The sequence below is a fragment of the Netta rufina genome (assembly GCF_964035555.1).
Source record: "Netta rufina genome assembly, chromosome: 3".
In the NCBI taxonomy this organism is placed as follows: Eukaryota; Metazoa; Chordata; class Aves; order Anseriformes; family Anatidae; genus Netta; species Netta rufina.
The window spans coordinates 49116157-49138506 of record NC_140125.1 but is presented as its reverse complement, the minus strand read 5'-3'; the positions used below and the strand labels follow the sequence as shown (position 1 = coordinate 49138506).

The following is a 22350-nucleotide window of genomic DNA, read 5'->3' as shown; positions in this document are numbered from 1 at the left end:
TATATATATATATATATATATATAAATAAACTGAGAGTTCTGTCTGACTCATGAATGCTGCAGGTAAAACTTTGGCATTCTATATTAATTATATTAATTAATTAAATATTATTTTTTAAGTTTTTATATTCGAGCCTTTGTTGTTGAAAGATTATGTGAAAGATAATAAATTTTGTAAGTTCAGGTGTAATACTACTAAGACTAAAATTTATTTTATTGAAGTACCTATTCTTTCCTCTTTCTTTAACTTAGTTCCTTCAGTAGATATTTTGAACCATCATCCTTCTCTAGTTTGGTTTTATGAATCTTAAATCTAAGTGCTACACCTATATTAGTAAATTAAACAGTGTCATGGTGCACTCTTGGGAGTGGGAACATGATAGTGTTAGTTTCTTAGAAATGGAGTTTCAATTCATGCTAATTTGCCCTCTCCTGAAAAATTCTTGAACATAGGCCAGGACCATTCCCAATAGGCAGTTTTGATGCAGCCACCTTTTTCTTTTTTAAAGGGGGGAGATTATGGAAGTTTAATAGGTCAACTAACGTTAATCTGTGCCAGCTGGCTTCCATTTAATTTTTCAATTGTAAACCATATAATCCAGTTCTAAAAAGCTCATATTTATTAAACTTGGCTTATATTTTGTGGTTGATCAGTAATGATATCATTGCTGTCCTCTGGCCTATTTTCTGGGAATGATTCAGCATCCATGCTAATACAGAACAAAATGGAGTCATTGTGTTTGTGATAGAGAATGAATAGTCAAACACAATTTTGGAAAAGGGGAAAAGGAATATAGTTTAGAGCCTTCTGATACCAGTGTACTACTGGAAAGATCAGAATTATTGTTGTTTGTTTCATTCACTTTATTATCCTTTTAAAAAGATCAATTAGAGATGTCATTATCTGTATCTTACTGTAGATTTTGAAAATGTCAAAAAGTGTATGTAATATTCAGTAATGGTTACTCTGTAAGTGACGCTTGTGAAAGGTTATGAAAAGAACATTACAAGTTTTTTCTCTCAAAAGGGGGAATATATAAAGAGGGGAATCATGGCATTTCTTTAAATCTGTATTTTCAACACCATCCAAATTTATTTATAACAGTATCACTCTTTTTGAAAGCTGAAATAGTTTCTTCAGAAAAAAACTGCAAGTTTATGACAGCAGCTCCACACTTAGGATTTAAAAGTCTTCCTGAGACTAGAATCTAGCTTCAAAATAATTACCTAGAAGCTTTAGCTGTTACACAGCTTTTACCATTAGAAAAAGACTGGTAGGTAAGAATATTTATAAGGGTTTGATATATAGACTTTTAAATTGAATCAGAATTTAAGATGCTGAAACCTACTCAAGAATCTGCTGAAACCTATTCAAGAATCTGCTAGCTAAATTCAAGAATCTGCTAGCTAAATTTAGTTGTTGGCTCTGTTTTATTTTATTGTACTCCACTTATTTTTTGTTAAAAAAAAAAAAAAAACAAAACTTTTTTATTGGCTTTAATAAGTGAAGAGTCTAAATATTATCAATGACAAAGGCTTCTTCCTAACTAAATGCATATTAATATTTAAAAAGACACCACCACCTAAGGAATCTGAAAGTGTGTACCTCTAAGAGTGTTTTAAATTTACTATGCCCATGTAATATAGCAGTGTAGTCAGAGCTGTATATTTTTGTGACTCAGCTGCATCCACAATAAGCTCAGCTATGTTTTACACATATTACTGTTACCAAAGTGTCCCTCTGGGTGAGTTATATCTGATTAACCAGTCTTCTTTTAGACCACTACCATATTTCTACTGTGGAAGAGTGAATCAATTGATTGTTAGGCATCGTAATATATATGATGGAGAGGAAAGGGATAAAAGAAAGACAGAAAAATAACTCTGCAAATGGAATGCTTTTAAAAGCATTTTTTTCTCCTGCGTGTGCGTCAAAGGGATATATTAGTAAAGGGCTGCTCTCCAAAACATTCTAAATTAAATATTAGAATTCTTTTTTATATTTTAGTGATTTATGGAGAAATCTGCCCTCCTGCCTAAGACACTCGTTTTTGCTAAAACTTCAGACTTTTTGAAAACTGTATCTTAAAGATTAAAATAAAATTATTTAATCAATCTGGGGTTTACTATAAGCTAATTGTTTCTACAGATTTTCTTCTAATTAAGCAAAGAGGCAATGACTAACAAAAGAGAGATAATTGAAATTAACAGATAAAACTATTTTCTAAAAAACACACAAAATACGATTGGCATGAATGCTATTTAGTTGAAACACAATTGCTTATTTTTATTTGTCACATGGAAAGACTTTTTTTTTTAACTCACAGAAAGAAAAAAAATCAGAAATACTGATTTCTCAAAAAGAAAAATATTCGAATAATAAAATAAAAATAATAATAAAACATATTTTGGTTTCTCAAAATAAAAATTGAAAATATACTTTACTTTGATTTTACTTTGCAGTGGCAAAGCATGATACAATAGTTTACAAATACAGTCATTGTATGACATAAAAATAGGAAAAACAAATTACCTGTAATGTCAGGCCTGTAAGGAAACCAACTGAAAAATAAAAAATGCAAAATTAGAAAATGTAAATAGGTCAAGATGTTAAAACTTTTAATTCTCTTTCACAAATAGCACTCGCAAATCTATTGCATGAGTTATTTAAACAAGAACAGAGTCCCCTAATTTGAGGTATTCTGCAAATACCAAAAAGATGTAGAGGTATTCTAAAAGTTCTGATGCATAACACGCAGTATCTTCTCCCTTGCCAAGAAGATCCGTACTGTGCTTTTCGTAGGAAGGAGACAAAGAAGGAGGCTAATTTTGCCCCACGTCAAAAACTGCATCTCTGGCAGAAGGCAAAATAAAACCCAGGTACATATCTCTGGAGTGGCAAGCAGAACTGCCTGTAAGACTTATTTTGTTTCCTTATTTTTAGGGCACAGAAAGTGGCCCCCACTAAGTCTTTCAATAATGCATTGATTTATCTTAAAACTGACTTGTGGCCTAAACTATAGACAGCCAAGAATAGCCAGAAAAAAAGGGTGTGGGGGTGAGAGAAAAAAAGAACACTATTTGCTTACCAATTAAATAATCCAGTTCTATATTCTGTACAGTCATAAGGAGAATGTAAAATTATTTTTGACCCCTTTTTTTGGAGACAAATTTCTTTTAATATTACATCTGCCATGACAGATGCCAGATCAGAAAGGCCATAATTCCTTTTGTTTGCTATCATTAGGTTTCTGGATCTCTGAGGTTCCTGACTGCAGAATTCACCAGGTTTGACATGAGACACACAGGCAAAAACACACACTGAAGTTGCTACCCCTTGTACCAGTCTTGTATTTCTGTGAACAGCATAAGGGACATCCAAAACAGTGTGTGGAAGCACCTGGTTTCCTTTCAGAGGTACCCATTTCTCTTCATCAGCAGCAAGCATTTACTTTTTCTTTGTTGGCACATAGTTGTAAGAGCTTCCAACCCCTTCACATAAAGTGACCAATTGTTCCACCTCCCACTCCAGTTCCTTGCAATTGACTATTGCTAATGTAATTGTTTTTCAGAGTGAAGTTACTTTTCAACTTGGATGATTTCAGTGTTCTAGTTTATAGTTGCACTATCAAAAATGAAGGAACAGTAGACAATAACACAGAAGTTGGAATAAATAAGTAGAGATGATTGGTTAGTAGGAACATCGATAAATTTTTGCCAATGAAGAAAATCATGTGAAATTAGACAATTAGGAATCTTGGATCACCAATTGTCAGAATCTTTTCTCTTCTGTGCTGTGAATCCTAACAAAGTCTGTGTTTAAGCCTAGAAGCCAATAAAGCTCACGTCTTTGCACATGAAATGTTACTTAGAAGTATTGTTTCTATGGAAGTATTGATCCTACACAGTGCAGACCAGCATTTCTTATTTAGTCCAAAAAGAGCAATCTCTGTCCTAAAGAACATGGAAGCTTTTCTTTCTGAGTTTTTTTCCATGTTTCTCTCCTGTAGTCTCTGTCATTCACTACAAGTGATTGTAATTAGGTTTATGTTATATTCTGAAAGTCAAAACTGGTCACCTCAGGTGATTTCAAATCACACAAACTGGATTCCTTGTTACTCGTCTTTACTACTGTCTTTGAGGAGAAACTCTGTTTCTCATTCAGTAGAAATAAATGTCATCAATGTTTGGAAAGTGAACTTTGCAATTAGCTTCTTTCACTTTTTAAGTTAGAGTTAGTTCTCTCCTGGAACATCGTATTTATTAAGACTGAATTTCACCTGCCATTTTATCACCCGGACATTCAGTACTATAAGTCCTTCTGCAGCCCTTTGACATCTGGAATAACTTCATTATCATCAGAAAGCTTTGTCACTCATTAGTGACCATCTCTTCCAAATCACCTGTGATGTAGCTGGAAGGTGCAAACTTCAGCACAGATTCATCCTCTGTGGCCATTTATTGTTACCCTCATTTCCTATCTCTAGGATATTTATATGATTTATATGAAAAATATGGCAAAATTCATCAATGACAGGCCTTATCAAATATTTTTTGAATGTCTCAGAAAACTGTATTGTTTGGCTTTTCTTGTCTACATTCTTATTCAAGGATCTACAATATAGTTAGAACACTTTCTGTTAATTTCTGCAGTACAGATGCCAATATTACTGGTCTTCTGTTCTACAGATCTTTCCCAAAATCCTTTTTAAAAATTGTATCACATTTCACTGATAACAAAGCTGGTTTCATTGAGAGGGTACTCAGTGCAGTTTTGTATCCTGAGACAGCACAGGGGGTGGAATACATCAAGGGATAGAGGGGAACACTGTAAACTGGCATTACCACTGAGAAGCTTTATGAGTCTCTACTCTTACTGTATTCTTTATGCTTTTTAATTTAACAGAGCCTGCAAATGTTAGTAGAATTAAAGTTTTGCAGTTGCTGATCAGTTACAAGCACAACTAAAGCTGTAAAAAACCACTGAGTTGTGTTCTACTAGATCATATTTCTTACAAATATCAATGATTCAGTTCTGGATCTTGGCCTTTTGTGTGCCTTAGGCTTTACTTTTACGGACAAAGTCTTTGATAGCAGAATTAGCCTAAGGTTTTCATGCTTTGCCCCATATTCCTCCTTCCCATCACCTCGCTGCAACACACTAATACTTCTGTTTTACTGGAAGAAATGTCTGTACAGCAATATTTTAAATTGGATCAGTATCTTACCTGACTTCAAAAAAAAGCACAAGATTGTTATTCTGGTTTTCACTGACTTGATTGAGACACTTTGTAACAGCCTTAGATACTATTCTGTAAAATCAGCATAATAAATCATTTCAGGGTATTATGCATTTTGAGTGTTTTGGACAAAATTCTCTTAAATAGAAGCTTTAATCAATTGCATTTTGTGAACAATTCATATTAGTCATTCTGTAAACCTGATTCTGTGAAATTAAGTAAAGAAACCTTGACCAATAAGATTAAGCAGGCCACAACAATAGAAGCCCCTTTACTCAGTGCTTGTACCTCTGCAGGAGTCCTGCTCTATGTATCCTGTTCTGCTTCAAGTAAAGAATTTTCTAAAACAGGTGCCTCATTTGCCAACTGGGGGAAATATATGAATGCAAACTAAATTGGTTTTAATCTTTGGTTTTAAGACCTACGTAGAGAATGGAAACTGTCAGTGCATTTCTAAACATAGATTCATGGTTGTTTTTGTAAAAAGGGTTGAAAATAATTAAAGGTCTGTTCCAATTAAACAGAATTAAATTAACAATATAACTTTAAATGGAACTACCACAATTTAATTTTTAATTTTTAGGAAGTGATGGAAGTTTGAAGGATTCTGATTTGATTAAGTACAGTCTAAGCTTTCTATGTTCTGTCTGAAGAAGAATGTTCTGATCTGACCTCTTCAGTGAAAATACATTGTCTTATGGAAAAGATCCACTGTATATTGGGAGAAATGCATGTTTCCTGGCTTATAAAATGTATTAATCCCAAAGATGACAACTGTGGCTTCTATTGGAGGCAACATTGAGACCAAGATAGGATACTCCAAACTGCCAAAGAAAAGTAAAAAATAAAATAAGAAGTATCTACTTATATAGCTTCTAGGTCTTTTTCTTTAAGATGTTAGAAGTATTACTCAAGAAAAAGACTTAAATTTTTAGAAAGTCTATTCTATTGCTGCGTATATGAACTGCTTCTATCTAAATGCATAAACAAGCAAGTAGCATATAAGAGGTCTTAACTCTTTAGCAAAAGAAAAAAATTAATTTGCATAGATTGCCAATGAAATTTAAAGAAAAAAAAATCACTGAAGCTATCAATGAATTGGTATTATATATATTGGCTCATTGCTAGCAAGCTTTAGTTAACAGCACTGTGAAAAACCTCCCTCCCCAAAATGTGTGGTTTCAAATATACTTCCAAATTTTATAATTACCTATTACTGTTGCTTTGAATGGTAGAAACACGGAGTTGACTCAGATACTGAGCTTTTACACCATTTTAGACCAGCTTTTACATTTTTTAAATTTAACTTATTAACATTTATAAATTATCTTTTAATTAAGAAAAAGATATGGAAAACTTCAGTGAATATCTGGAAAAAATGTAGCAGTACAAATTTATTGAGTACATACTTCATTATATTCTTGCATTAACCGATTACTCAATCTGGAGGTTCTGCTGGAAAAGCGTATAGCTTCATCACAAGTAAAATTGTCAAGCTGACATACCATTAAATAAGAAAACATTGTAATTACCAAGTAGAAGAATCAGTTTATTGTTTTGTTTGTTGTTTCAAAGTTGCTGCTTTCAAGAATTCTATAATTCACAAAATATGGGCTGTATGACCAGAAAGGAAATATATACCACTGACAGAGGGAAATCCTCTAAAAACCCTTTAAGGAATGGAAAAGTATCTTTAACTGAGAAACAAACAGGTCGTTTGCTTTGCTGTAATTGTCAAGATCCATGTCTTGCAGCAGACTTTTAGTTCAAAAGGTGATACCCTAGTGTGGTTCCAGATTGGAATGCCTTAGATGTTATGCATGTTTTTTTCTGTAGGGATAGGTGGCTGTCCCAGACTAAGAGTTTTAAAATGTCCTGCTGTATTCTTCAGTAGGGAATGCACTTTCATACATTTTTGGTAACCTCTAGATATCACTGACATTATTCAAAATGTTGAAATGTACTTATTTCTTCTACAGGATTAAAATGTTCATCCTTTTATTCATGAGGGAGAATGGTCTGCAGTGATGGTAGTACACAGAAAATAATTACCAGATTTTTAAATATAAGCATATGTTTGAAATTGATGTATCCTTGGGGCAGGGACTGTCTCTAATTAAATGTTTATACAGTGTCTAATATAATGAAGCCAGGAGCTGGTTGACTGTTATGTATGCCATGGTCCAAATATTTGATAATAACAGTTCTGCAGTCAATTTGATCTTACTTTTGATCATTATAAGTGTTTTCCTAACACATACTGCAGATTTATGCAATTTGAAGGGCTTCAGGCTAAATTCTGCAGTCTGTTTGATTCTACCATATCCATCACTTTGGCACTCAAAATCTTGATCCAAATTCTGCTTTTTTATTGTTTTTTGTCACAGGAGGGATGGGATAACACTGTACTGAGGGAGGTGGGACAAGTATCAAACTGATTTTCTAGAATGCAGATGAAAGAAGTGCCAGTATTGCTATTTAAAGTACCAGTAAGCACCCCTATAACACAACTCTAATTTAGGGAAGAATAGGTTATGTGAAAATGTTCTTTTGGATTCAGTATGTGTTTGGTTTGCTGTAATCATCGGGACTCCTTTTCAGCCATGAGACGCTTTCATACTCTTGACTTTATTAAGGAATTGATTTTTACCAGGATAATCCTGGCTTCCACTCAAAGCACAACTGTCTTCACACAAGACAGAACTCTGAAAACAGGAAACTAATAACCTTTGGGAGCCACCATCTGCAGATAAAGGTTTTAAAGATAACACTCTTCCTGGGAGTGGTTGGACAACCATTTCCACTTAGATGGCACCTCCTGCCTGCCTAAAAATAAGAGCCCTCATCCCCTAGGTTAGCTTCTACAGCCAGGAAGAGCGATTCATGGAATTAGGTACAGTTGATTTGTTGGTTAAGAATTAAGAATTTCTGATTTCTGTAATTGTTAGATTTTATGTCTCTTGAGTTTTACAATTATTATTGTACTGAAAAGTATAAGTATTAATGATAATTTTCTTATTAGTTCAGTTAGTTACTATTTCTGGGTATGACGGTTAAGTCATGAATAAACATATGCTGTAACCCCAGAGTTTCCTTTTCCAGTCACTCCTTTAAGAAAATGAAAAATGCCTGTTATTCTGTGAGGGAATATTTATTTGTCTGGGAGTTGGATCTAATCTTTAGAATGTATCTGGGTGTCCCTCTTTGCTAAAACAACCTTAAAACACATGCCCATCAAAGCAAAATTTGGAATAGCCTACCTTTGCTGGGACTCAGTGTAAATATATAGATGGACTTTCTGTCCACACATTGGTATGCTCAGAAACAACATGAAATTATATGTAGCCTGTTGACTGCAGTAGGGACTGGCAAAGAAGAAATTATGGAACTTGGTGTATATTTTCATTTAACAGCAATTCTTTAACTTGGAAATGCCTATGATGCCCTACAGTACTGTTAGACCTTGGGCTCCCTAACTCAGTCTAACAGTGATTTTATTATGTTCTTCAGAAGCACACGAAGAGGCATGAAGAGAGGTTACTTACTAGCTGATTTTCAAAGGTTGTTTCTACACATTCACACAGCCAGTCTGCTTTGCCCTTGCTTCAGAGCTCTAGCTTATAACACTTAGCAGGCATAAGATAAAGAGCAGAAGGGGGTGAGACATGTCTTTTCTTAAAGAGATGGGAAAACTGACATTACACTTGCATGAGAATACTACCCGATTCTGTATGGAACAGTATTCCTGTGCACTGCTAATATTTAGTGCCAGAAGTACTGAATCCCATTACTTGAATGTGAACAGGCAGTTCTTGAAAAAGTTAATAGTAAGTAAATCCTCTTACAATTTCAGTGTATTCTTTACTATATTTGTTTCCCAGTTGCTTATACTTTTGTTACATTGATTCACATGTTTATATACTTCTGTGGCTATAAACATGTAGTATTGAATGAGATTATCTTTCACAATTTTTTTTCCCCACTACAATTATACAAACATCTATATAAGTGGGCAGAACACTGAAAAATTAGACCAATATAATAGCACATCAAATTTGACAACTATTTCCAGCTGCATAGTTTCAGAGGAGGTTTTATAACTAGAGGGATTTGGGAAAATAAAAAGTGTATATGTATATTACTCAAGGAGAACTCATTTTTAATTACAAAAGAGAGGGCGAAGTACTTGCTTTTAGTAAACTCATAAGTGAAGAGAAACAAAAAGTATTTATGAAATGTCTTAGTGTCTTAAGATTAAAAGACTGACACTGAAAGCTAAGAGAAAAATCTAAGTGGGCAAGACAAAATCTTTTCTTTTTTTTTCTTTTTTTTTTTCTTTCAAATGTTTGTCTTTAAAAAAGCCTACAAGGTTTTTTTTGTGTGTTTTCTTCCTGTAAACATTTGCTTCATTGTACTGATTCTCAGAATAGTAGGAATTGTTAGTTGAATGAATAAAACGATCATGAAATAAATGGGTACAAACATACAAACAGGCTAATTGTTGTAGTAGAATGTATCTGTTGTCAACCTTTGCAGGTTGTCTTGCAGTTGTACAGTTTCATTGGCCCCAAATGGTACTTATTGAACATTTATTTTTTATTTGTTTGGACCACGCCAGTATTACACAGGCAGCATAAGGGAATAATGGGCTGCATTCTTTGGGTTACTGAAGAGTCAGCACAAATTGTGGGAACAAATAACAATCAGACAAGGCAGTGTTTTATAACATCAGGACTGCAATCCATCTTTGGGATCTTTCAAAGCTGGGCTAATAAAGGCCTACTTACAATCCCCAGCAGAGTATGGTTTAATTAAATTTGTCCATTAAAGTACTCCTCCCCCTCCCTCTATATTTTAAAAATTAATTCTGCTTTCTGCCTGTTGTTCTTCCTACATCACAGATGCACTGAGCCTTCGTAATCGACAGGTCCTCTGCGTCACGCTGAAAGTCCTCCAGCACCTGGTGGTGTCAGCTGACATGGTGGGAGAGGCCTTGGTGCCCTATTATCGGCAAATCCTCCCAGTCCTAAACATCTTTAAGAATATGAATGGTGAGTTATCCTTACAGACACTGTGTCTTTCAACCCTTAAGGTAAAAAAGGGCTCGAGGCAGGGTTAATTAACAATGTAGTTAAGATTTATTACTGTGTATAAACTCAAATCCATTTGGAGCTCTAAATAATGTACCCCCCTTTACTATTCCCTAAGGTTGCACTGAAATTAACAATTTCATTTATTACTCCTTGCACGTACAGTTTATTTAACACAGTACAGAAGCACTGAAGCACTTCTGTAATCTTCAATAATTAAATTGTAAAGTTTTGTAAAAGTCTTTTGAATACATTAATAAATTACAAAGGTTTTTTGCTCCCTCCAACATTTTAGTTTGGTTCAGTCATTTTGTTCAGTTCTGTCTTCACAAGAAATTCACCACCCCCAGCACGCTTAGGAAAGAATAAAAGTAACAATCAAACTAATTAATCTGAGGGTCAAGAGAACTCCTTTTTGTGGAAAACTTTCAGGTCACATGATGTCTAGCAAAGTAGTGAAGTCTGAAGTTATTGATCACTTAGCAGGTTTTACTATAGAGAAATTTGGAAGTACTTTGTATCTACAGTTGAGTATGCTATATTCTTTGTAGAGCAAATCTCTCTTGCCTGTCTCACTCTTATAACTATGGTACCGAGAGCACTGTGAGTACCATATATTTTGAATGCATTTACACCATAGTCACCAGGTAAAATCAACATGCTGCATCTTGCTTTCTCCAAGCTACTCTTTAAAATATTTTTCTGTAGTAAATCTATCTGTATTATCTGTTCAATTATCTACCAAGTTATTGACTTTAAAATATATGTTGTTCACATGCAGTCCAATAGGTCAAAAGAGCTTAATTCCTCACAGTCTTGCAAAAGCAGTACTGACAGGTTTTTCATGAAATTCATGGCATTTTAATAGTTATCTACAGGACTGCTTACTGTTTGTGCTGCTACTGAATGTACTATCTTTCACTCACTCTTTTAATACCTTGGATTGAAAAATGCCTGTCCAAAGACTGACTTGCAGAATCAAATAAGATTTAGGTTTTAGTTCCCTTTAAATACATAAATGTCTGTGACTGTTGTAGTTAGTGAGAAACTTGCAATAATGTGTGGAATTCCATAAATGCAATGTGGTTCAGATGACAACTGTGGCTTTCAAGAACTGATGGGATGAAAGGTTATGAATAAAATCTGAGGTTGAGCTTAAGCAGTTTCAGTAGGACTCCTTGTGAATTAGAAGATTCGTCCATTACAGATCCAATTTCAATATCCTGCACAAAACAAGACCATAAAAAGGACTGTCATTGATTAATGAATACACAGTACATACTTTTTCCAAATTTCAGCCTGAAGTAGCCCATAAATACAGCTAGACTTTTTTTTTGAGTGATTTTAGATTAATAATACAGGGATCTCATGTGTGCTAGGTACATAGTTAACAAAAGTATTTAGATATGTTCAAAACACGTCCTGAGTTTTGATTGTATTGTGATCAAAATAAAACATATTTTCAGCACTTTTGCATGATAAGTAGAGAGGCATTTGCTGTTATCTAAAGCATCTATTCTTATGGTCTTCTTATACTGGCCCTTAGCAGATTTGCAGAAAATATGCAAATCCCAGTAAGTTTAAACATGTTCTGAATGGTACCTCAGAAATTTTATTCACAGTAAATGCCTTTGATGTGTCGGAATCATGATTCGCTCCACAATATTAGACAGGCTTACAAATAAAAAGTGGGGGAAAAAAAATAAACTCCAAGAGCTTGTATTGGTAAAATCTTAAATTTTGGAGATCAGAAACAAGCATTTAATAAAACAAATACAAAATGTAGTCTTAACTTCAACTTGACAGATGTTTATCTCTTGTGTTGTTCTTCAGCCAACTAAACTGGTGAATCAGTTCAGAGTTCCAAGTGTTACCTGAGCTTAGAATATAACGATAGTTTGAGAAGCTGTCAGTCCTGTCCCAGTTTACTCTAAGTAATTCTTTCCAACTTCCCATCTGTTTCCCAACACTGAGGCTACAGTTTCACAGTCAGCAACAGTATTGCTTAGTTGCCATTGCCTTCTAAGGGCATTCTGTGATAAAAAAAGGAAGTAGCCTTGATGACTCTCCCTCTAGGCAGCCAGTTGGTGTAGCTGACTGTGATTCCCACTGCAGATTTTTACTGGATTAGCCAGGGACGCTATGAACTATGTAAATCCTCTTTTCTGGTTTTGAAGCCTTTGGTGCTTAAAGATTAGATCTCTTTGCTCCTATACAGCCTACTGGCCAACTGCTTCTTAAATGTTCCTTTTTGCAGAGTTATTAATAAACTCTTGTAAATTATATACAAAATGTTTATTATTCTCATAAACACAGAATTTTTCATATATTACTTCACTTTTTTGTTGTACTTTTGACATTTCCACTTTTTTCTTTTCCCATCTGCTGCCTCAAAACCATTCTGCCATTATATTATACACATAGTCCCTTTTGCAAATTAGCAAGTTCTGATATCGATGTCTTTTCATATCTTACTATGTCCCCCAGACATGCTTGTCTCTAAAAATGAGTGTCTTCATAATGATTATGTTGTCTTGATAACTGTATAATTCCAGCAAAAACAGTAGAGGACTATTGACTTTCTGGAACAGGAGATAATCTAGGTATTTCATTAAATTTTTTAGCATCCATACTAGAAATATTTATTACAATATTTTTAGTCAACACTGCACAGTATCTATTGATTTCTTCTTTATAATGCCTTTTAGCAAAGTGCATTTCTCTTGTAATTTCATAATCAAAGAATATTTTTTTCTGAATTTTCTGCAATTTCTGTGATAACATACAGTGTAAATGGAATTGCTGTTGATCAACAAATTGAAGTATGACAAATACATTTTATTAAAGTTTTTGGGGCTACAGATAAGAGATTGCCAGGCCTGTGTTCTAAATGTGTTCTAAGTGAAAGAGTGTATTCATTGGATATGGACAAATTCTGCCATTTTCCATCCAGTCTTACTTCTTGTGTACGGGTGAATTTACTATTAAGAATTTTTTGTAAATTGAAAAACAAAACAAAACAAAAACCAAAACAAGTATTGAGTTGAAATGAATTGAATTGTAATTAATGAAAACATCTAAAACATGTTTACCCTTCTGAGTCATAAGATACAGGTAAAAATAAATCAATGTGACCTAAATTACAAATGCCAGGGGAAAGATCAAAGTCTTTGAAGGTAGGTACCTTATCTTTTTGAAAGCCAGGGGAGAAATCTCAGTGATATTCAGAAGAGTCTGTGTAATGAGCAAGGGGCTTTTTGGTGCACAAAACATGTTTGGTATGTCTGAATTTGTGCCCTCGCTGGAGCTTAAACCCCTGACTCACATGGGACATTCCACTTGAGTTCTCAAATGCTCTGTGGCAGAACAATAAGACCTAAAAGAGAGAAGTTCTGCCAGTGGTGGTGGTGCATTTGTCTTGCTGGTGTCTATTTGTGGAGAAAGTGAGAGCACCATCACCAACTGGCCATAGCATACTCTGAAAAAGCAGTGAAACTTTCTGTTAAAACTTTGTTCTCTGAAAGAGCAGGAGAGCAAGCAGAAGGGACGTGTCTTCATCCCAGTGATTAGGGAATAATCCTGAGACACAGAAGCTATTTGTCTAATCTCTGCAGACTGAGAAGAGACTAGCACCTTCTGAGCAAGCTCTCCAACATATAGACTATTGTGCATATATACTACTAATATGTAATGTGAGAAACAAAAGAGTCATGGTAATGCCTGGTGGGTCTATTATGAACCCTGTAATGCCACTTAAGCTTTCATTTAAATTTATAAGTTAAATGTACTGTTATGAAACTCATTTTAATACTGCAAAGAGGGAAAGAAAAATATTTATAGAATCAAATGAAAATATGCCTTCTTTTTACTTCAAAAATATTTTCTTTTGGGTGTCTTATTTTCTAAGCCACTTTTTATAAGGCTGTGAGGTGTTTGAGGTGAATACAATTTAAGAACAAATAGAGTAAGTTTGTTCTTTTGTGACAGCAGGCAGAAAAAGTAAAAAAAAAAAAAAAAATAGTCTTCAGTGCCTGAAGTATGCTGTTAGGTTATGTTCAGAATATTTTCTGAAACAGAAACCTATTTATTAAAAATATTAGACAGTCATAAACAGCAAAGTTCTCATTTAATTTACCTGACTGGTGAATCAAAATTTCATTGATTTAGTTTAACAACTAATTTACGCTGTCAAATCTAAGCGATCTTAACAGCTGTACTACATCAGTTCATGTGCACAGATATATTTCTATGTCATCAGTTTATATTATTCACTAGTGATCAAGAGCTGCTTTTATGAAAATTGCAGCTAGAATAATGTAGAATGATGAAAACAAAATATTGTTATTATTTAAATGCCTCAGATAGAGAAGTATGGGGTGGCACTGCACTGAAGGTATCTCTCCAGAATGATAATTTCTTCTATGACTTGTTTCAGTCACCATAAGACAAACAGCGGTAACTGGGCAGACTGAAGACCAAGTTTCTTTTGTCTGCAGTAAAAACGTTCTGCACTATCAGTAATTTAAAGCTAATATAAGCTTCTGTCAGTCTTTACCTATCTAGCCAGTACTTTAAAATAAAATTTGAGAGATATGGCTGAGAATACCCAATGTAGCTGAATTGCAGCATTCAATGAAGTGTTAAGCCACAAAACAGAATTATGCTGCTTGCAGCACCTGAACTTCACTTAGGAAAGAACATTGTCTTGTCTGAGAGGTACTTCACATAATTTGGAGAACTCTTTTTTCAAAATACAGTAGTACTTCACAGACTCTACAGGAAGAAGCAGAAGTATTTAATTGCAGAAGGAAGAAACTGTTCCTACAGGTACCAGTGTCCCCTATATTGGAGCTGGAGTGTTTCAGAAGTGCTTGTGTATTCCAGAGGCAGTGATGCTCCTCAGAGTGGTTCGTGGTTATTACTGAGAAGCAGCAATTATATTTTAATGTGATTGAATATGCTCTAAAGAAAATCTCTTGCCCAGAACATTTCAACTGTCTGCTCCCTCCTCTGGGAACTCCACAAGTGCTTTCACAAAGAATGTCAATCTTGTTCTAAAATACTTTATAGTTTACCAACTACATAATCATGTTTCAGATTCGAAAGGAGGAATAAATAAATAAATAAATAAGTGGTTAAAGCATCATCTTTTCCAAAGCAATATTTGAGGTTCTCTTCATTTGTTTTCTGAACTTTGAGCTTTCAGATTATTCTCAGGCAACTCAAGATTTCTGAAATTTAAAAGCAAAGATTCTGAAATGGCTTCAAGGGTATACACTTTAAAGGAAGACCAGCATGGCAACATAGATCTGAAAGAAGAAATTATTTTTGCTATATTTGTAGTTTTTCAAAATACACTTTCAGCACAAGAGGATTCAGAATGTTTTCATCAACATTTACTGAAAAATATTGTGGTGTTCTCCAAAATGGAGTCTCTTGTGCCAGCACTTTATTAAGCAGATAAAGACGAATTGATTGCACTCAAAAAATTAATACCATTCTGGTGAGAAGCAAAATGTATTTTTGTCATTACTGTCATTAAGTGTAATTAATAATATTATTTTAACAGGCTTCCTATGAATTACAGATCTAATAATATTTATTTAACAAATGCCCTTGAATGTTTTTAAGAACCTAGAAACATTTTTCTTCTATGAGATCAGCTGATGGTCTTTTAAAAGTTATTTTTTCAAAAATGCATTTTTTTTTGGTCAATAACCTTGTCTTGGAAGTGAAATTCTCCCAAAACAATATTTAATAGAGTAATTAAATATGGAATAACAGAGAATTAATATTCAACTGTTAACAGCTGTTGTCTCATATATTTTCTTGCACACTGTCCAATCCCTACTTGTCTCAGTCACCAGTCCTGCATACTGAGTGACAGGAAAACCACTGGAATTCTGAAGTGCTGAAATTAGAAGTTACCAAGGCCCACCTGTATTAGTCCCTTTGATGCTTTAATATCGTCCAATAGAGAGCAAGTGGTTTTTAGCTGATGATACAATGAACTTTTCATGTATAATCAAAACCCTGTCAGGTACATTATAACACATTTAGAGAATTATAAGACTTAGATCATAATTACTGGGTAATTTCTAATTACTATCTAATTTCTTAGCTGAAAATACTGCATCAGTCTGTGTAAAATAAAACTGACTCAGCAGTGATTAAACTGGTGTTATTAACATTTAGCACTTACTTTTAATGTTTTAATAGCTAATTAATTCAGCATCTTGAATTCTTGATAAAAGAAAAATTAAAAGCTCCCCATGTTGAAGGATATACATATCATCCATTTTTTACTTTTTCCTTTAACCAGTTTTAATTTTTTTAGTATGTTGACCCAAGGAAAGGAAGGCTGTCTATTGGGTGAATAGACAGAGGTGAGAGTTAGGACTTCTGAATTCACAGGAAATTTGTGGGCAAGTCAAATAATGAAAAGGTCAAATTCTTCCCATGCCTTAGTGTATACATCTGCAAAATGGATATAACCTCAAAGGGCTTGTAGGCCTCAATCAACATTTTCTTTTCAGAACTTTTACAAAGTTCCAGGAGTGTGACTACATATGTCAGTGAAATACCATTTTCACAAAATTAGGAGTTAATGTAATGCTTTGCTTTAACACTTTTGTGTGATTTCTGTTCCTGTGGGAAATAATTACCTTTGGAAGTCTAGAGGAAGATTTAGACATTCAGAACCAGATTTATATAGCATTTCAATGGCATCTGTAAGTCTGCCCTTTCTGCATGAAAATGCCCATCTTAATCAGGCCAGGTTGGATGGGGCTTTGAGAAGCCTGATCTAGTGATTAAGGTGTCCTGGCCCATGGCAGGGACATTGAAACTAGATGAACTTTATAGTCCCTTCCAACCCAAGCCATTCTATGATTCTAAGATAGCGTGTAAGTACCTGATCTCAAAATGAGACAGGGAGGTGTTTAAATTGCCAGAGAATACCATCTCATTGGCATGCTTTGAGCAAAGTTAATGCATACCTGTGATATTAAGCTCTATCTAAAACACAGGAAGAACTATCATTTTCAGGTATTTTGATTGTAGATTTATTGCTGGGGGAGAGACAGGGAGAGGGTTGTTTTGTTATCTTTTTTTTCCAACAATAAAAAGCATGTACAGATGTGTGAGCAGAACTGGAACTCTACTGCTCAGTTCTCTACTGCTCTTTGACTGCGTAAAGTCTAGGCACATACTTGCTTCATCTACAGTTTCTTCTTTGGGGATGATTTCTGGATCCTTTGATGAACCCAAGCAAGCTACAGCATGAAGGATGTTGCAGATTAGCATCTATTCATGTAAAAGACTATTTCCCACAGATCAGCTAGTTCAGCCCGTGTCCACGTGGCAGGATTACAGCTCTGTAGGTTCTCAGCTGTCCCAGGTAGATCAGAAGTGCACCTGTCATTCTGCAATTCTGATTAAAGCCCATAATCTTTGGAGGAGTAGAATTTCAGACCTGTGTCTGCGCTTCTTATTTTCAATCAATTTGCTTTAAACAGCTCCCTCAAGGACTTCCTCGTCACCCTTCTGAGGCTTCTGATTTGGTTTGCAAAGGGTAGAGACACCTGTATTTGTTGTCTAGATATTAAGGCTTTCTTTGGATCTGCCCCTTACAAGGAAGCTAGAGTGCTAAAAATTTGTCCGCTACCCCTCCAGTTAGGATTTATTTCTTCCTTCTTGGTAATTTATTTCTACATTTTTCACATAGTTAGATTACATATAGTGAGACTGAGAGATGATCTCTTCAATCGGACTGGCACTACACTTTCATAGTGCATGTTAGTTCTGAGAAAATATTTTTCTGCATAATTCTTCTCTTTTCATGTATGTTTGTAAACAAATGTGCTTAAATTTGAGGGGACATATGGTTTCAATTTGTCACATTCATTAAGGTAATATTTCTTATTTTAAATATACATCTGAAATATGTGATCATTTAACAATTCTAAGTGGATTTTGTTTATTTATTGCAGATATTTTTAATTTGTGTGCTCAATTAGGGTTTCTTTTCTGAGAAGAATATTTCTGTGGAAGTCAGTTTGAAGTTGCCAAAATCACAGAAATTGGCTCTGTACCTGGCTTTATGTTTTTATATCATATCTAGAAGCAGGTAATAGAAAGAGAGGAGCTTTGGAGGGAGAGGGAACTCCCTGTCTGGATGAGAGTTTTCCTTGTGGCATCTTTCTCTTCCCCTCAAGGAAAACAGATTAAAGCCCCATGTAATGGTATGATACAAGTAGGTGCTTAAATATTGCACTGTGATTAAACTACCGCAATACTCAGGTGATTAAAGTGCTTCAGGTCCTTCAGTTATTATTCTATTATATCATTTCATCTCATTTCAAGACATTGCTTTTTTCTTAGATTTTGAACACTCTAGGCAACAAAGCTGATTTTCTGAGGCCTATAACTGTGAATTATTGATTCCTTTTTTCTATATTGCACATCCATCATTCTCCTTTTTAGGCACACCAACAGAAACTTGTATTCTTGTTATAATATCCTCTGGCTGTCCAACATGCTGATGCAATTAGCACATGACAATCTCAGTTTCTTTTGCAGGACTGTTCTAGCTGAGTAGTAGCTTTTTGATTTTTCCAATTTGAGAATTAGATGAACTACATTAGACATTTATGATCAGAGTATTTGAATGCTGGTGTCTGCATCTCATCCAGAAATTCATGCTTCAACTAGAAGTTATGTTTAGGAAACAATGCTGTTTTTATGTTAGGATTTAGCATTTTTATACCAAACTATGTTCCCTATTATCTTCTCTTTGAAAGTGAAAATAAGCACTCAGGAAACGGTAAGAAATGCCAAAGTTAACATTGAACTTCATTTCTTCTTGCTTGACTTTATGTATTTCCATACAGCTTCTAAACAACTGTTTACTTACTGTTTATAACTTAACACAAATATTTTGTACAATTCTTCACAACCTAGGATAAATGTGGAAAACCCCAATTTCTTTTTACTGCAAAGTGGTTTTCATTGTTGTGCTGATGCTATACATTTTACTGACAGTTTTGGTATTCATTTTCTCTCTGCAGTATATATCTAAATATCTTTTTACTATTTAACAACCTTTCTTTACTACAATTTGTTGGACAGTGGCTTATGAAATTTTTAGGCCACATTGTATTTGGTATTTATCAGAACATATTCACAAAGGGCCACCTGAAAATCATTTGGAATAAATTTAAAATTTATTCTCCCCACAAAAGATAAATAAGTTCAAGCCAAGTAGGGGGATTTAACGGGAAAGTGGCCACACCGAGGACATGATCTTCTCCTTATTAGAAAAGATATGACAGTTTCTTTAATAATTGAATAATGCTTATCTATCTGCTCCACCCTATGAAGCTAAAGTCTGGTAAGGAGGAATCTTACCAAAACTTCTGAAGTTATCAAATACACAGGTTTTTTTACAAGAAGTGTAGACTTCCTATTTCTCAAATAGAACACAGCAAACTTTCTGGTCTTGGGCTGAAAACCAAACAAAATAAATTGTCAGTTGGCACCAGAAGAGGTTTGTCTGCAGTTTCTGCTGCAGTTCAAGTTTAATTTTGATGCCTCCTGCTCTTATTCTCCACTATTACTACATTATATTCTCCACTGTACTCCTCATCCAGGACTGATACTTGGTCACTACTTAGTGAATGGGTTCCTCATGAATGGCATAAATGAAATTAAATGTGTTTGAATAAGCTACACTATAACATAAATGAGCCACTGTACTGAATTTCCATATCGTTTTCCTTTTACACAGGTGAAACTTCAAATAACAAAACATTTGCCAATAATTTTTCACTGAAAATATATTTTTTTTGTGGGAAACTTCGGCAGAATTTTGGGGTCAAAACCTCCATGATAAAAATATTTTACAATTCTATTTAAAAGTATTAGTTGTCAATACAACTAATGCATGAAGATTCTTACTAGATTGATGTTTCTCAGTCTTTTTAAGGTGTTGGAAAGAAATCTTACTTGAAAGAAATCCAAGAGTCATTTAACCTTTTTGAAGAAGTCCGCAACTCATCTTATGTGTGTTTGTCTCAGCAACTTTCCATCAACTGCATTTAGGCTAGTGTTTGAAATCTTATGTAGGTCTTTAATTTCTTCCTATTTTGTATGTTAATTAGGTTGCATGTATAAAAATCTGTGCATTATATATATATATGTATTTATCATTTAATTATACATAAATATAGGTAATTATAGAAGATCAGTGGTCTTTGCATCACAGGATGAGAGAATTAGTAGAGCTTTCTGTCCTGGATACTTACTACCTAGATCAAATTAGAAATTTCTATGCCATCTGACTATCGTGGCAATGTTTGTTATAAGAAATAATAAATACCAGTAACTGAGGAATGGTTTATCCAGTTTGTTACTTTAACATATGACCAAAGTTAATGTTTGAGTTTTAGCTTTGAAGCTAACATCTTTTTATTTATTCATTTAATTTATATCCAAGTTCATGCAAAATGTATCAGGCCTGTTTTAAGGATTAATGAGGTTTTTATATTTTATTGTCTCACTTTATGGTTATGTAATGTATATTTTTCCCTTTGTATTACAGACTTCAACCAATTTGAATGGTGAATGACCAAGTGTCCTTACAAACAATAAATTCTTTTCTGTACATTGGTTATACCACAGGGCAGTATAACAGAGTCTTAAACTACATGTTTAATAGAGCTAAACTTCCAATTGAGGGAAGTTTTATGCAAGAAAGTGGTAGAAATCTGTTTTGAAACTGAGAAAAAAAAATGTACTCAACCTTTTCATTGTAGAGACTGTTCCTGAAAAGTAGTTGAGATTTCTGTAGTTTCAACGGGGGATGGGTTTTCGCCTACTGTTGTGCTTGTTTTGTGACTTGTCCCTTTGCTGTCAATTTAGCACTCAGAAATTTCCATCTCCTCATGTCATTTTCTTGCAAGGTGTCCTTCCATATCTGTTCAGATTTGATACAGGTAATATTCAGCCTTGTTTTCTTTTGTGAGTGAGCACTAGAGTAATGAAAAGAACCAAGTTATATGCAAACATACTTGAATATCTTTAGGTGGCTTTATTTTGGATTAACAAGAACCCTATACTGACTAAAAGCTTTACTGGCAAATATAAAAGTGCAATGTTAAAAGCTGAGATGTACTTTAAAATGTAGTTTATACATCCTTTTCCTGAATAGAGATAGAAGGTATTCAAAAATTCATCTGGATATGTGAAACTAAGTTTCATCTTTGGAGAAACCTATCTGTCTACACTGACTGCAGAGAAAGCCTGGAGAGATTAGCCTTACTAGTTGCAAACCAAAGTTGGCTTTGGTGAATAAACTGCCAGTGTGCTAGATTTCAGAGAAAAACAGACTGTCTATAGATCCCTGTATTACCACAAAGCTGTCAGTTGCAAATCAAGGCCAAACAGTGCACTGGTCATAACAGGTAAATCCTCACAGATGTCCAGGATTACATACTAAGTAAAATCAATATAAAACAAAAGGATACATTGAATTGCAGGCTCTGTAATAAAAAGAGTATGGTGTGCTAAATGAGCAGCAGCACAAATAGTTACAGCAGACATTATGAAAAGACAGTTTCCCTGAGGCATAGAAGACATGCTTGATGGCCCCAGAATCTGTTCTTGAAAGATTTTAAATTGGTTGTGTTCTTTTCCTGTAAAATGAACTCCCCCACACCTTACTTAACCACCTGCTAGTAATACAAACACTTTGATGAAGCTAGATATGAATGCAGATTTCGTTGCTTTGAAATACTTTTTCTAATGTTTCTTGAATTTGTGTGAAGAAATATTTGTTATAGGGAAACTATTGATCACTATGTCACAGACCCCACAAGAAAGAGAGAGACATACAGTAAATTTAAATTATCAGAAGTGACTGGCATATGCATACTTGTCTATGAGCAGAAAACCTGAGAATCTGACATCTGGAACATTGCATAGAAGGATAGAACCATAAAATATATTTATTTTATTTTGTA

General features: G+C 34.3%; 1 protein-coding gene across 1 annotated transcript in view; it reads left to right on the top strand.

The window, feature by feature from the left end:
* PACRG (parkin coregulated) overlaps positions 1-22350 on the top strand; it is a gene marked incomplete at both ends in the record, with an annotated part of 215678 nt that overhangs the window by 111634 nt on the left and 81694 nt on the right. Inside the window, one exon of the mRNA XM_084285307.1 lies at positions 10142-10291. Coding sequence (XP_084141433.1) covers positions 10142-10291 — 150 coding nt within the window. The remainder of the gene's footprint in view (positions 1-10141; positions 10292-22350) is intronic.